This window comes from Argopecten irradians, chromosome 1 (assembly GCF_041381155.1).
Source record: "Argopecten irradians isolate NY chromosome 1, Ai_NY, whole genome shotgun sequence".
NCBI lineage: Eukaryota > Metazoa > Mollusca > Bivalvia > Pectinida > Pectinidae > Argopecten > Argopecten irradians.
In genome coordinates, this window is record NC_091134.1 from 55,468,475 (window position 1) to 55,484,581 (window position 16,107).

Genomic DNA, 16,107 nt, shown 5'->3' on the forward strand with positions numbered 1-16,107 from the left:
AATTGTTTTATCGCCAAAAATGATAAATCCTACTTTGTTGAATATACATTAAAACAGTGCATAACAAACCTTGTGTTTAGTGAAATGTTTTCTGCCTGTGAGCTGATATCTGTCCCTGACATAGATTCTGTCATAGATATACCACTGCCTGAGGATGATAAATCAGGTCCAAGTGAGGAAGCAGACGTAGGCTGACTCAGGATATCCAAACAACGGTGAATCGCCAGCATCTAAAACAAAACAGTCCAAGATTATTAATATCTTTATTTTGAATAGATCAATCGTACAGAAAGCAATAATAGGACTTAATTATGACAGAGTGAAATGAATTAGACAAAAAAGGAGTGTAGTCAAAAGTTATTTAGTGCAAAAAAAGACCAATTACTAGACGAAGAACTTTATAGTATATAGCCATACCCATTTTCTGTACATCGATATGTTATATGACCATACCCACCTTCTGTACATCGATATGGTATATGACCATACCCACCTACTGTACATCGATATGTTATATGACCATACCCACCTACTGTACATTGATATGTTATATGACCATACCCACCTACTGTACATTGATATGTTATATGACCATACCCACCTACTGTACATTGATATGTTATATGACCATACCCACCTACTGTACATTGATATGTTATATGACCATACCCACCTACTGTACATTGATATGTTATATGACCATACCCACCTACTGTACATCGATATGTTATATGACCATACCCATCTTCTGTACATCGATATGTTATATGACCATACCCACCTACTGTACATTGATATGTTATATGACCATACCCACCTACTGTACATTGATATGTTATATGACCATACCCACCTACTGTACATTGATATGTTATATGACCATACCCACCTACTGTACATTGATATGTTATATGACCATACCCACCTACTGTACATTGATATGTTATATGACCATACCCACCTACTGTACATTGATATGTTATATGACCATACCCACCTACTGTACATTGATATGTTATATGATCATACCCACCTACTGTACATTGATATGTTATATGACATACCCACCTACTACTGTACTACTGTACATCGATATGTTATATGACCATACCCACCTTCTGTACATCGATATGGTATATGACCATACCCACCTACTGTACATTGATATGTTATATGATCATACCCACCTACCGTACATTGATATGTTATATGACCATACCCATCTTCTGTACATCGATATGTTATATGACCATACCCACCTACTGTACATTGATATGTTATATGATCATACCCACCTACTGTACATTGATATGTTATATGACCATACCCACCTACCGTACATTGATATGTTATATGACCATACCCACCTACTGTACATTGATGTTATATGATCATACCCACCTACTGTACATCGATATGTTATATGACCATACCCACCTACTGTGCATCGATATGTTATATGACCATACCCATCTTCTGTACATCGATATGGTATATGACCATACCCACCTACTGTACATTGATATGTTATATGATCATACCCACCTACTGTACATTGATATGTTATATGACCATACCCATCTTCTGTACATCGATATGTTATATGACCATACCCACCTACTGTACATTGATATGTTATATGACCATACCCACCTACTGTACATTGATATGTTATATGATCATACCCACCTACTGTACATCGATATGTTATATGACCATACCCACCTACTGTACATCGATATGTTATATGACCATACCCACCTACTGTGCATCGATATGTTATATGACCATACCCATCTTCTGTACATCGATATGGTATATGACCATACCCACCTACTGTACATTGATATGTTATATAGAGAATACACGGTTAGTATCTTACAATACAAGGTTTATTTTGGTGCGAGACTTAGGAAAGCCGAGATGACGAGGCTTTGCCGAGTCATCTCGGCTTTCCGTGTCGAGCACCAAAATAAACCTTATATTGTAAGATACTAACCGTGTATTCTGTTTATCCTGCAACCATTATGGCATTTAAACGAAAGCAAATTGACAGTTATTTACTTGGTTTCGTTCGAAGCGAGACACTTCTTTGATGCGGAGGTAAAGATTCATTCACTAAACCGAATGAGAGTGTACTCCTTTTTACTGCCGCGGGAAATAAATAAGCGCATTCGCAAACAGTACCCGTAATTCTATTCAGCGTGATATATCACTGAAACAAAATGAAAATACTCAAAAAACAATAAATACCCATTAAAGAATTACTTTACAATACATACCTTTGCCATGAACCAAGAAAAGACGACACCGCCATTCGAGATTTTCGATATCGTAAAAATGACGTCATTCCGATGAATGTGACGTCACGTTTTAGCAGGACTGAATGACGTTTCATTCACCGGAAGGTTCAAGTTCTGGGTCAAGTTAGAAAAAGTTCCGTTAGATATGTAACAAATTCACGTGACCGTATTGACGGATAAAGCATTTCGTATTGACGGATAAAGAACAAGTTTATCCGGCAGTAGTTATCGGTCAGTATGTGGGACAGTTGCAGGATAAATGACCATACCCATCTTCTGTACATTGATATGCTATATGACCATACCCACCTACTGTACATTGATATGCTATATGACCATACCCACCTACTGTACATTGATATGTTATATGACCATACCCACCTACTGTACATCGATATGTTATATGACCATACCCATCTTCTGTACATCGATATGTTATATGACCATACCCATCTTCTGTACATCGATATGTTATATGACCATACCCACCTTCTGTACATCGATATGTTATATGACCATACCCACCTACTGTACATTGATATGTTATATGACCATACCCACCTACTGTACATTGATATGTTATATGACCATACCCACCTACTGTACATTGATATGTTATATGACCATACCCACCTACTGTACATCGATATGTTATATGACCATACCCATCTTCTGTACATCGATATGTTATATGACCATACCCATCTTCTGTACATCGATATGTTATATGACCATACCCACCTACTGTACATCGATATGTTATATGACCATACCCATCTTCTGTACATCGATATGGTTATATGACCATACCCACCTACTGTACATTGATATGTTATATGATCATACCCACCTACTGTACATCGATATGTTATATGACCATACCCATCTTCTGTACATCGATATGGTATATGACCATACCCACCTACTGTACATCGATATGTTATATGACCATACCCACCTACTGTACATCGATATGTTATATGACCATACCCACCTACTGTACATCGATATGTTATATGACCATACCCACCTACTGTACATCGATATGTTATATGACCATACCCACCTTCTGTACATCGATATGGTATATGACCATACCCACCTACTGTACATTGATATGTTATATGACCATACCCATCTTCTGTACATTGATATGTTATATGACCATACCCACCTACTGTACATTGATATGTTATATGACCATACCCACCTACTGTACATCGATATGTTATATGACCATACCCACCTACTGTACATCGATATGTTATATGACCATACCCACCTACTGTACATTGATATGTTATATGACCATACCCACCTTCTGTACATCGATATGTTATATGACCATACCCACCTACTGTACATCGATATGTTATATGACCATACCCATCTTCTGTACATTGATATGTTATATGACCATACCCATCTTCTGTACATTGATATGTTATATGACCATACCCACCTACTGTACATTGATATGTTATATGACCATACCCACCTTCTGTACATTGATATGTTATATGACCATACCCACCTTCTGTACATTGATATGTTATATGACCATACCCACCTTCTGTACATTGATATGTTATATGACCATACACATCTTCTGTACATTGATGTTATATGACCATACCCATCTTCTGTACATTGATATGTTATATGACCATACCCATCTTCTGTACATTGATATGTTATATGACCATACCCATCTTCTGTACATTGATGTTATTTGACCATACCCACCTACTGTATATCGATATGTTATTTGACCATACCCACCTTCTGTTCGTTGATGTGTAGAGTAAGACAAGGCATGTTTCCACTAAGTGTTGTTGTCGGCCATTCAGGATCAGGTGTATAAATCAAACGCCTGAAAAAAATAATGATCCAGAGAATCACAAAATGTTTCCTTCTATATCTTTGATTTTAAGGACAGATTCAGTCGATACCATTAAACATACCCAGAAGACTACATCAATCATGAAATATTGAGTGAAGTGACCTTTCTCCTTGCATAATACTAAAGTCTTTTAGATTTGAATTAAGGCTGTATGGACAAAGACCCCTTTTCCAGCTATAATAGGTGCAGACAATTTGTTGAAGTTTTGTAACACAGACTTTATGTATGGGAATCTAGACAAATGGGAATTTACCTTTCAAACTGTAGGTTGAGACTAAGTTTATCTACGACATGAAGATGGGTAGAGCTACGACTTCCTCTGGTGTAACGCCAATTATCTGTCATCTTCCCTACCATCACCTGGAGGTCTGACAGCTCCAAATTATATCTACAATACCAGTTAAATCATACAGTTATAAAAGAAAAATGTTCACTGGTATAGATCACAAATGTTTTTAACATCTCAAAACTACATACAATAATATGTATGTAATCAAATATTGAAATGATTGCTACAATTAAGACTAAAAATCTGAATAATAAGCTTTGTCATTCTCATCTTGGTAGTTTATTTACAAGGTAATATACAGATATATCATCATTAGCTACTAAATAAAAGCTTTGGTACAATTAAGTGCTTGAAACCATTCAATATGAAAACCAAAGACACACATCTAATTTTGTATCCAAATATTACAGCATCATCATCAGTTACTCTGATAAAATAAGAACTTGGTATATGGAATACTGAAAAATTTCTGGAATTCAATATTGAGCTACATACTTGTCGTAAAGTTTTTCAACTAGAGAGGACTCTGATAAGCTGTTGTCCAGGGGAATGCAATCTGGTTTTATTTCTTCTGTTTCATCCTCCATCTCATTAGGGGGTGTTGATAAGGGGGTCTGGAACTCATCTAAAAAGATTTTTTTCCCCAAATTTACAATAATTTTACTCCCTTACTGTATCAACCAATCAAAATCAACTGCATATTTACCAACACCATTTACTTTTTAACTGACCTATCATAACATCAATTTTCAGATTAATCAAAATAATTTGTTACATAATTATAAGGCCAATCAAACAACTTATTACATCAGGTCAACCTAAATGCTCCCTTAAACTATGATTGAACTACATGTCTTATTGAGAATAATAAAGATAAACATGCTAGTTCTATTGTAATTTGTAATGTTAAATAAAGTTTACACTTTGTAAAATCAACATTTTTATTCTGGTCAACACTTACCATCATCTTCCACTGGTTTCTCTTCCTGTTGCTGAGGAGATGACAACTTTTTGTTATAGACATGTAGATGTCCCAGATCTATGACAACTACTCGAGTATCAACATCAGTCAGATTTTCTGGCACTATAATCTGTGGAGCTGAAATATCCAATTTGATGTCCCATCGTTTTGGCTGCAACTAAGACCAAACAACACAACTTAACAACTAAATTTCTATCAGTCCACAAAGCCTTTGGTGGCAAAAACTTTTAATATTATTATTTGATTTGCTGTGCCCTGTTTCCAGTTGAATAGGTTTCTTTTTCATTTCTCAATCATTTGATACATTTTAAATACATGTAGTCTAAGAGTAGAAAAAAGTTTTTATCATAATATCCCTATCAACATATTTAGCCAAAATCATTTTGGTGTTTACAAACATAGAATTATTCTGTATGTTTTCATGAAGACTTCAATTTTCACACAAATTTTACAAAAATATTTAATCAGTGAAGCGGTACATTCTGCAAACTGTAATTAAAGTACAGTGGAACCTCCCAAAACCGAACCTTCTCAAAACTGATCACCTCTAGAAACCGAACATGGATGTCATGTACGGAATGAATTCCTCTTTATTAATAGTATATAAAACTTCCCAAAACCGATCCCTCCCAATTCCGAATACCGGACCGATTTTGAGATCGGAATAGTCAAATGTAACTAAAATACACTTCTGAAAACCGGCCTTACCTGAGCGACACCGATAGATTGCATTGAGGTCAGATCAACCGACCGTGAAATACACACCTACCTGCGGCCCCGTACCTGTACCATAGTTGTTGCATGCCATGTCCTTGGGCATGTATACAGATGTGAAGGCTATAGGTACACGGTAATTATACCCGAGATGGTGGTGTAATTATTTAATCATGTCTATTGTTTAGATATCTAACGAAGGTCTACCATGTGCACGCGGTTTCTTTACTGAAGGAAAACAAGTAGAGCTAGTTATAAAGAGAAAGTTTCGTATTCAAATCACACGGGTTTTTTTTTAATTTACATATGTAGTTGTCGGATAACGTAAATTATCTGTATGAAGAAGCCGAAGCCATGTATTGTTTTAGAAAATGACTATGGCATATAATGACCGGCATCGACTGATCATCGTGTAATTAGACCATATAATTTGATTCTTGACGTAACCGGAAGCGATCGGTCGTATGTAGGTTGCAGACGAGAACATCCCCAAGAACATTCACGCAACTAACTAACTAAACTACGTTTATAAGCGGTAACAAAGTCAAGTTTGCTGTAATCCATTCCTTTTAAAGGTATTATTCTCTCTTTTGTGATAACATTCACATTAACAGTCAATATCGGTCGGTTTTAACGAACACTAGGCATACCTGCGGTGCACTAGTGTAAAAAACGACTTCCGATCGATTAAATCCGGATCGTAATGATCGGTATTCGGTTCACTTCTCCAAACTGAACCCTCTCTAAACCGGCCGAAATTATATGCACCGACCGTGATCGGTTTCGGGAGGTTCCACTGTATCTCTAATTAAATCCTATTACCTTTTCATCCCCTTCTAACATTTGGTCCAGGGTTTGTTTCAGCTCAGCTTTAGTTTGTTCCTTCAAAAATTCATACTGGCGTCTCGCAGCAGCTAATTAAAACATAAAATTAACACACTTAGTTATTTCTATTTCAAATCCATTAAAGACTGATTTCAACATTGCCAGTGACTAAAGAAATATTTTTCCCATTCTTTACTTTGTGAATATTTAACTTTATGCATACCAGTGAGTCGCAGCTGAGAGGAGCGAGATGTTCCCATATTCTTCGTAGAGAAAAATTCTCGGATTTTCCTTATAGTACTTGGATTATACACAATATCCAAAGGCTTGGTTTCAATAGTCACCCTGAAAATACCAAAACACCACAGTTTAGGATTTTTTTTTTTACTTTGTGAATTTTAAATATAAAGGAAACAAACAATATTTTGAACAAGGTAGAAAATTTATGAAGAGTTTTTGGCACTTCCAATAAACTAATCCTAATGACATTTGTGAAAAGAAATTATAATTCAACACCAGAGAGATGGATTTCTACATACCGGTAGTTAGCATTAGTATTGGAAGGGTTCTTCTCATACATCAGCTGAAATATCTTCTCTTCTGGAACACTTAAGGATGTTCCTTCTGGTGACTTCGGGTGGCGCAAGGTAAAGCTGGAGTTTGGCGACTTTGAATGGGAGGCCAGACGATCCTATAAAAGAATATGATTACTTCATTATGATAAATCATGTCAGTTTTAAATCTGCATAATTATGCATTGTTATATGTTAATTTAAGAATACAGTCGAATCTGTCTTAAGCGACCACTCAAGGGAAATTGAAAAGTGGTCTCTTAATAGAGAGTGGTCTCTTAATAGAGTAGCTCAGGTTTAGAAGGATATATAATAACATAATGTGGTTTTATGATTTAAAATATGAGTTGTCATTCACCCTTCATGAATAAAATATGCAGTGTATCATAATCATTTATAAAATATAAAATATCCCGGTAAATAAAATGAAAATTAATTTAAACAAATCTCAAAAAAATAATTTCAGTAATTTATTCATATAATAATGTGGTTCTCATTGAGTTTTATAACAAACAATGTATTTTGTGTGGTAGGTGGTATTAAGATCATAGGTATGGCATTATTTAATTTATTGTAAATATTTATGTTCCATTTGTTTCTATTATTTTATATCATTTTTGTTTATTTAATTATTCCTGGTAATAAAAAGAATGGGTTTTTTTTCATATCATGCTACAAAAAAAATGGGAACTTGTATGATTCTCACGATTTTCTCACAATTTTTTTTAAATTATAAAATCCGGATTTTTCATACCTATTTCCGGTTCTGTCTATTACTATGACCCATGCAAGATGGCAGCCTATACAAACACTGCACATCATCTGTTCAACTGCTTTCATATTTCATTTCCATGTAAGTAAATTATTGTCAGCCACTACTAGTGTTTGTTTTAAAAAATGTACATCATGTTGTATCAAACACTTTATTATTTAACAATAATATCCTTTTAAATGGATGGAGACGGGCCTTGAGCTCGACCCATTCCGTCTATGGGCCCGGGTCTGACGGTTACAAAGGTGTGAAAAGACCAGTCAGATACAATAACGCCAGTGTGGCATTACTTATAAAGGGCTTCAATTACAGGCTAATTGTTTCACACCTCTTTTGTTAGCATTAACAAGCTATAGGCTATATTGCTCTGCACAGACCGTGTCAAAACCGGCGACCAAATGATGGGCTTTTTGGAAAGATCGAAATGAAATTCGTTTTTCTGATCGCTATAAAGAGATTTTTTGCGACCATGGGAAGGAAATTTTATGGTCGCTGGTCACGAGAGATGGTCGTTTAATAGAGTTAAAATATATAGTGAAAACGCTTGGGAGGAATTGAAGTGGTCGTTTAGAGCAGAGGGTCGCTTTATACAGATGGTCGTTAGTACAGATTTGACTGTATATTGATGAAATATGTAGAAATCAATTATAGTTCTCATAATCCAAGAACAGATTTTCTTAATTTTGTTTTACTAGAATGTGAAAGATGTAATAAATACAGTTACAATATACTAAAAGATAGGATTTTTTTTCACTTGATGTAATATGAAGAAAATGTGTGTTGTTACTTACCTTAACTTGTGGTGATATCATGTTAGGGAAGCTTGCATTTGTGATCATTTTGTCGCGGAGATACAGACCGGAGACACTGGCACCAAACTTCATGGCCTGAGTTCGTGGTCGAGATTCAAACATCATATTGATGGTGGTACATTCCAGCTCCAGTAGTGTTACCAATGGATGACTTTCTGTAAGGATTAATGAAATATTGTAATATTGAAATATAATTCAGAAAATGTATGATCAGTTAATTCCAGTACGGAGAAAAATTATATTTCTTATTCATGAGGTAAAATGTCTCATGTCAATATTTAACTTCACACTAAAAGACAATATGTTTTTTTAAATATCATATGCTCTTATATACTATATGTACCAGTATAATTAAAATTTATAACTTGACAACTTGTATCCTTTTTGTACCAACGTTTAACAAATAAGTAATAATGATGATCATCAAATTCATAAAATATGTTTAACAACTGTATGAACTTACCATCTGATTTTTGACCCAGTATTCCTTCAGGGTTTGGACAGAGCAGCTTGAACGAACCTGAGTCCAGACTAAAATTAAGTTTGGCGAACACGGAATCTTTCTTCAAAAATGTCATGTTCTCTGATGTATCCTGTATCACATCCATTAATTCTTGTTCTGTAACAGTAATCACATTAACATCTATCATATATGTATCATGATGTAAAAGCTATACAACACTTTTCTGTATCCCAAAGACTCTTGGATCCATAAGCTATAATTTCCAATTCTATACTGCTATGTGTGAAAATGGGAAAATATACTTGGTTTAGAGTGTGCCCCTCATTTCGTAGAGGGCTGAAAATTAAGTATTCATGATATTTAAAACTACATTAATTTAACATGCTTCAGAACTGACATAGACAATCAAAGATGAAATTGAATACCTAAAGTACTTGTCAGACTTTACCTAATTGAAATTCTGTCTTGTCCAATGTCCCTCCAGTCTTGGCCAATTTGGTCGGCGGTTCACCAGAGCTGTCATCTAGGTTTTCCTTCTTGTCGCCCCCCTGGTTAGTTTCTGCTTTGGTGACTCCACCCTCAGCCCCGGGGTCAGAGGATCCATACCATCCCCCCCACCCTGGGAACCAACGCTTCAACACACCCTTTTGTTCCTGTGGCTTTTCTTCAGTGGTCACTGGTACAGGAGTCACCTCTTTCTCAACAGTTACCTGGTAATATCAATATGTTTGTACAACATCTAGTCCAAAATTTAACATAACCCATCAGAAAACAAAATTTCACACTATACTTTTGTTTTGTGTGCAATTACAGTACGACATAATATATCATACCAATGTTTCATATGTTTGATGTACATACACTGTAATTGTTTGGAATGATAAGATTGCATGTGATCTAGCTTTAACGATAAAATAAAGTTAGAAGTTGGAATAAAATAAAGTAAACTTTTACCTGTTCTAACTTTCCTTCTCTTTTTGCACGTAAGAGCGTCACCTCTCTCAAAATTTTCAGCTCCTCAAATGTCCATTCTTCGTCCATTTTATTTTTATGAGTCTGCAAGAATTGATTTAAATGTAATATATGATGTACATTCATGAATCACTGAAAACAACAAAGATTTATCAGACACAAAAAAGATTAAAAACTTAAATTACATGTTTGTTCATATAGCTGCACATATTCATTTTATACTTTTTGTCATAAAGAACAGATGAAACATAAAGATGAACAAAAAATAAAGATTTAATTCAATATTATTTTGAAAGATTATTTTTAACGATAAGAAAACTGCAGTATGGAAATCTTGCAAGTTTTTTTGAAAACTTGAGATTTCAAAAAGATTCTGATATATCATAAATTACGTACAAGAAGGTCTAGGTCAAGGACCTCTCCAGCCAGGAAGGACATGTAGGCCTGGTGATACTTGACCACATCCTTGACCCGTTGTGTCAGGAATGCTTTTGTCTGGTGTCTGTTTCTCTCGTGAATCACATGAAGATTAACCTGAATGGCATAGTTCCACCACTGCTTACATCTGAAAGTAATTTTAATACATATTTTTTAACAAAGTCTTATTGAAAATATGAAAAATTCAGTTCTTAGTAAAAAATAAAATACGATTTTTTTTCTTATAAAAAAACCCACATATAAATATATATACTGCACATCAATTATGAAATCTTAAATACGGCAATGAAAAGACTCACTTGTTTTTGACACCAACAAGAGGACGCCACTTTCTGTGTTTGAGTCTCCGATCATGTCGTTCCAGTTCCTTTAGCCACTGAATGATACACCTGTACTGACTCTCACTGAGACAGAAGGCCATTTTCTCTAGATTCATGTCCAGGGCGATCCGAGGCAGACTGGGCGAACGTAACGGCAGGACAGAAGTGTTTCTCTTTAAGCTTGTCTGAGCACTGATGGGCGCTAGGATGTAGTTATGATCCTGTTAACAAACACGTGGTAAATCCTGATGTCAATACAACAACTACCATACTTGACCCTTAAAGCACTGATCGAGGACACACAGAAATTGAGAAATATGAAGGGATACTTTATTGACCAAAATTAGATCTTTCAAAATCTATTTCAAAAAGACGTCATCAATCAACTTGGAAAAGAAATACAACAAAGAAACTATATCATCTAATGTTTTCAGTTTGTTTATTATTAATAATTTTATTCAAGATCAGCGATTTTGAGACTTGGTACAGAGGAAAGGGACACTTATATGGGACAGGGCTATTATTGGGTCAGGTATGGTAGGTTGAATACTAGAATGGATAAGTGTAAATTTTCTTTTAGCCAGGTAGCTAAGTTATCTCCCCTACACAGCAGCCTACCTTGATTTTTCCTGTTGAGTTGACAACATACATATCAGGATGTAAGGCATTCTGAAAGTATCATCAAAACAAACATTAGCATTTAAAAGATTACCATGAAACTTCAATCATACGTTTACAAGATTGTTAGCGATAGCTTCATATCAATATTGCTTGTTGTAATTTTCACTCTCCTGGCAACAATCCCAACCAAGAAATACAGTATACAAAAGATCTTGGCTAAAAGTTAACATACAACCATATATACAAACAATTTAAATTACCAAAAGTTTTTTTTTTTAAGAGTTGACATTTTCATTTAATTTATACTTTTGACAGGAGATGCTATCCAAAGAATAATTATAATACTTTTACCTTGAATACTCCAATAAAGCTTTCAAATTAATTAGGAAAGTGTCATACATCGAAAAAACTCACTGCTAGCTGAGATATTGGAAGATCTCCAAGCATTTTTGCGTCTGCATCAAGGTAGCATGAGAAATTTTGCAGGTCCACTAGTTTATGTACCATGTCTGCAAGGCTGGTGCTCACAAACTTGGGAGTCTGGAGACATAAAAACATTAAACTGAAGGTAATACCCGGTAATAGGAAAGATATAATGCAAACTTTTTTGTTATCATTTTAATTATATTCTCATAATATGTGCATAATAATCCTATAGGCATATGTCAATGTTATTAATAAACACATGCTGCTGGCTTTTTTCAAGATAGAAAATGCTAAAATAAAAATACATTAAGAAATTATTTTCATATTTACACAAAGTTAATCAAACTTACTCCATCTTCATCTGTACTCTGTGCACTTAAACTTTTGATGGTCACTCCAAATGCAAATGGACAATTTGGTATCAGCTCATCATCTTCATAGCGGATATGTACATCTTTAATTTTTAACTGGAATGAATCATTTATCTTAAAATATATAATTTTTAATATTATATATCTAAATAATAATAATAAAAAAAGAAAATTTAAGCCTAGTGCAAATACTTAAAATCTGTACCTTATCTAGCATACCCGGTATTTTATTTCAAGTTTCTATTTGTGTAACTATCAGTCAGTTAAATATTTGTATACATGGGCTTTACTGTTCAAAGGAAACAGTTTGAACAAGAATGTTTGCTATTACTGACTAAGCAACAATATAGGTAAGACAATATCTATCTAAACAGATCTAAATAAGCAGACCAGTAAGATAATATAAAATCATGCATCTTTTAAATGAAATTAGATATTCTTTATGAAACAAGACTCTGTCAAGTTTTTTTTCATTCCTGCAAACTTCTGGCTTCTAATTACTACCTATGAGTAAAAATATGAAATATCATGAAATATATGATATATATATAAACTATTAAAGAGTTAAGTTAAAGGATTACTGAAATGTTCTAGAATGCTGTAGCTCAGTTTTACCTGTAAGTTTTCCAGTATGTTGGTGGCCAGTGACGTCCCGTAAGAGAACCAAGAAGCTCCATAACTTTCTGCTGCCTTCTCCACTTTCAGCACCTGTCAATTAACAGTAAGTAACTATTAACCATAAAAGTACAGTCTGATCAAGTTAAATGGCATCAGAAATATAAAACTAAAAATATCTTTAAAACATAAAATGACATAAAATTAGGATTTACAACATGTTTTATCTTTTTCAATAAGTGAGAAGTAGATCCAATATAATTCTAAATTATTCCTTTGGGTTCACTGTAACTAAGAGGTTACAAACATAATACAAATGTGTACTAGTCCATACCTGCCATTTCTTTTCTAAAGCCTCCAGCATACTAGCCTTCTTGGCCTGTTCAGATTTCTTGACTTTTTCTTCATTATACTGAAAAGCAAAAATATAAACAAAAGCATTAATTAACAATATCTAATGATGACGGGTGCCGTGACATAAAGTTCCCCCAATCTGCACAGAGCCTAAATTGACTAGAGTTACCTCCCTTGAATATTGACGTGACATTGTTTTACCATTTTTTCGCAGAAGAAAAATGCTCTTTGAAAATCCACATTATTTAGAGTTAATATATTAGGCACAGCAATGTCTTTTATTGTATTAGATTTGTGTTCTCAACCATGTTCCTTTTTGTTCAATTTTGACCAATTGCTTGCCCTGGCAGTGAATTTGGACATAAAACGGATCCCTGCTGAACTTCAAAAACAAGGTCGAACATTTGAAACAGTCCGATTTTTTTTTTTTTTTTTTGCATGATCATGGTATTTTTCACTTAAAACATTTATAATCAGATTTAAACTACATATTGAAACCGGTTCCAGGCAAATCCGACCAGTAGTTTAATAGCTATAAGCAGTTCAATTTTGAACAATGAAAAGCTGTGGCAGCCTTCTTTGATGCTGGTCAGAAAAAAATGAAATCAGTCGACACATTTGCAGGTCACCAGAAATGACCTCACAAAACTTCATGGAGATCTGACTTATACAATGTAGTTTTCGAGAAAATGATCGGACAAAGTCACGGAGGAAAAAGAAGAACCAGAAGAATAAGAAGATGTGGAAGAATAAGAAACAGAGCAAACACAATACCCAGGTAAGTTCCCAAATCCATTGGGGGAACGTAATAAATTATACAAGCCACTCGAAGAAAAAATAATCTAATTAAATAATATGCATTAAGAAGAACAAGTTCCTACCTCTGAATGTTTCAAAGGCCCAGCAAGGAGATATAGCTTTTCCATAGACACAACCCATGGCTCACTTCTTAGACGACTTATTGGTATCTGCAGTGTGATTTTACCAATAAAACCTGTCAAGATAAAAACTCATATTTCAATAAATGTTGTCACATTGGTTATAACTCCATACATGTACCATTTATATTTAATCATTCAAATTAATTAAACTGACCAGCTAATAATGGTAGTATTACAAATGTTTACAAACTTTTACAAATAAAACCATTGTGTGATACAATCATTTATGTATATAAATAGTAAATATCAATTGGTACCTAACATTCCAGATAAATGTTACAGCAACTGTGTATATTTTGTTATTAAACATTGAAAAACTGGATGTTTCCTGGATCTGTTGTATATTTTAGTTAATAACAAAAGATCCCACAGGGATCATGGCGCACACCTAAGACTGATCTTTGTCTGACAATGGAAAGAGGGATCTTTTCTTTGCTTTTTAAACTTTTACTTCATATGAAATTTAGTACTTTCAGTACATTTTAAGATTATAGCAGTTACAAACAGTTATCAAAATTCAAGGTGGCTACCTGTCAGCCATCTTGTTGACTGCCCGGTCATAAAATGCAGTATGCATAACTAAGGTCCTACGGGGACTTAACTATGAAATTTGAGACAAATCGCTTCAGTACTTTCTCAGAAATAGTGGTAAAAAATTTAATTGTCAAAAACCAAGATGGTGGCCTGTCGGCCATCTTGTTGACCAATCGGTCCAAAAATGTAATATGCACAACTTGACCCCTAGAGGAACCTGCACATGAAAGGAGTAGATATGATAGGACCAGTATTTGGCCTTAATTTTTCAGGCCGAAAAATATTTACTCTGATCCACATCAATTTCACATTAATAAATACTCTTATACTTGCCATTCATCAAAACATAACTTTTTATAACCATGTACACGATGTGCTCCACCTATGACGTCATCAAATTGAAGATTTGCCTCTTCTCGCCAAATTTTGCTAGAAATTCATCATCTTTATGTTAGAAAAGGCTTGAAATAGATTTGGCCGCCACCTTGGAGCAACTTTATATTTTGCATTGATATGCGTAAATACACGATACACAACGTGTGAAAATCTCTTTCTGCTCCACGAAGGCAGCCACATTCATTTTTAGAGAAAACCACTCAAAAAGTATGATTTTTCAAGGATTTTTGTGAAAAATGGCGGGAAACTGCATGTTGATGACGTCATAGTGAACATAATTGGCACATGCGGGATATTTTTGGGATGTAATGTGTTAGCAAATGTATTCAACTGTTATATAGCAAAATATGTTGTTCTTTACTGAAGAATTAATTTTCGGGCCATATTCGAGTCTTAACGTACCTTCTCCTTTGAGACAGATCTCTTGAGTAGTTTCTGACAGACGGATTAATGACGGACCACAGACAAAAGGCGAATTGAATAG

At 34.5% G+C, this 16,107-nt stretch overlaps 1 protein-coding gene across 1 annotated transcript in view; it reads right to left on the reverse strand.

The window, feature by feature from the left end:
* Nucleotides 1–16,107, reverse strand: part of LOC138334281 (intermembrane lipid transfer protein VPS13D-like) — a 59,380-nt gene that overhangs the window by 40,156 nt on the left and 3,117 nt on the right. The window contains exons 4-23 of the mRNA XM_069282921.1: nt 14,634–14,746; nt 13,733–13,810; nt 13,399–13,491; nt 12,763–12,879; nt 12,401–12,526; nt 11,984–12,034; nt 11,345–11,586; nt 11,004–11,172; nt 10,590–10,691; nt 10,084–10,345; nt 9,636–9,791; nt 9,152–9,327; nt 7,556–7,707; nt 7,240–7,361; nt 7,014–7,105; nt 5,457–5,634; nt 4,991–5,120; nt 4,460–4,594; nt 4,086–4,176; nt 70–230 (exon numbers count right to left, since the gene is read on the reverse strand). Coding sequence (XP_069139022.1) covers nt 70–230; nt 4,086–4,176; nt 4,460–4,594; nt 4,991–5,120; nt 5,457–5,634; nt 7,014–7,105; nt 7,240–7,361; nt 7,556–7,707; nt 9,152–9,327; nt 9,636–9,791; nt 10,084–10,345; nt 10,590–10,691; nt 11,004–11,172; nt 11,345–11,586; nt 11,984–12,034; nt 12,401–12,526; nt 12,763–12,879; nt 13,399–13,491; nt 13,733–13,810; nt 14,634–14,746 — 2,746 coding nt within the window. The remainder of the gene's footprint in view (nt 1–69; nt 231–4,085; nt 4,177–4,459; nt 4,595–4,990; nt 5,121–5,456; nt 5,635–7,013; nt 7,106–7,239; nt 7,362–7,555; nt 7,708–9,151; nt 9,328–9,635; nt 9,792–10,083; nt 10,346–10,589; nt 10,692–11,003; nt 11,173–11,344; nt 11,587–11,983; nt 12,035–12,400; nt 12,527–12,762; nt 12,880–13,398; nt 13,492–13,732; nt 13,811–14,633; nt 14,747–16,107) is intronic.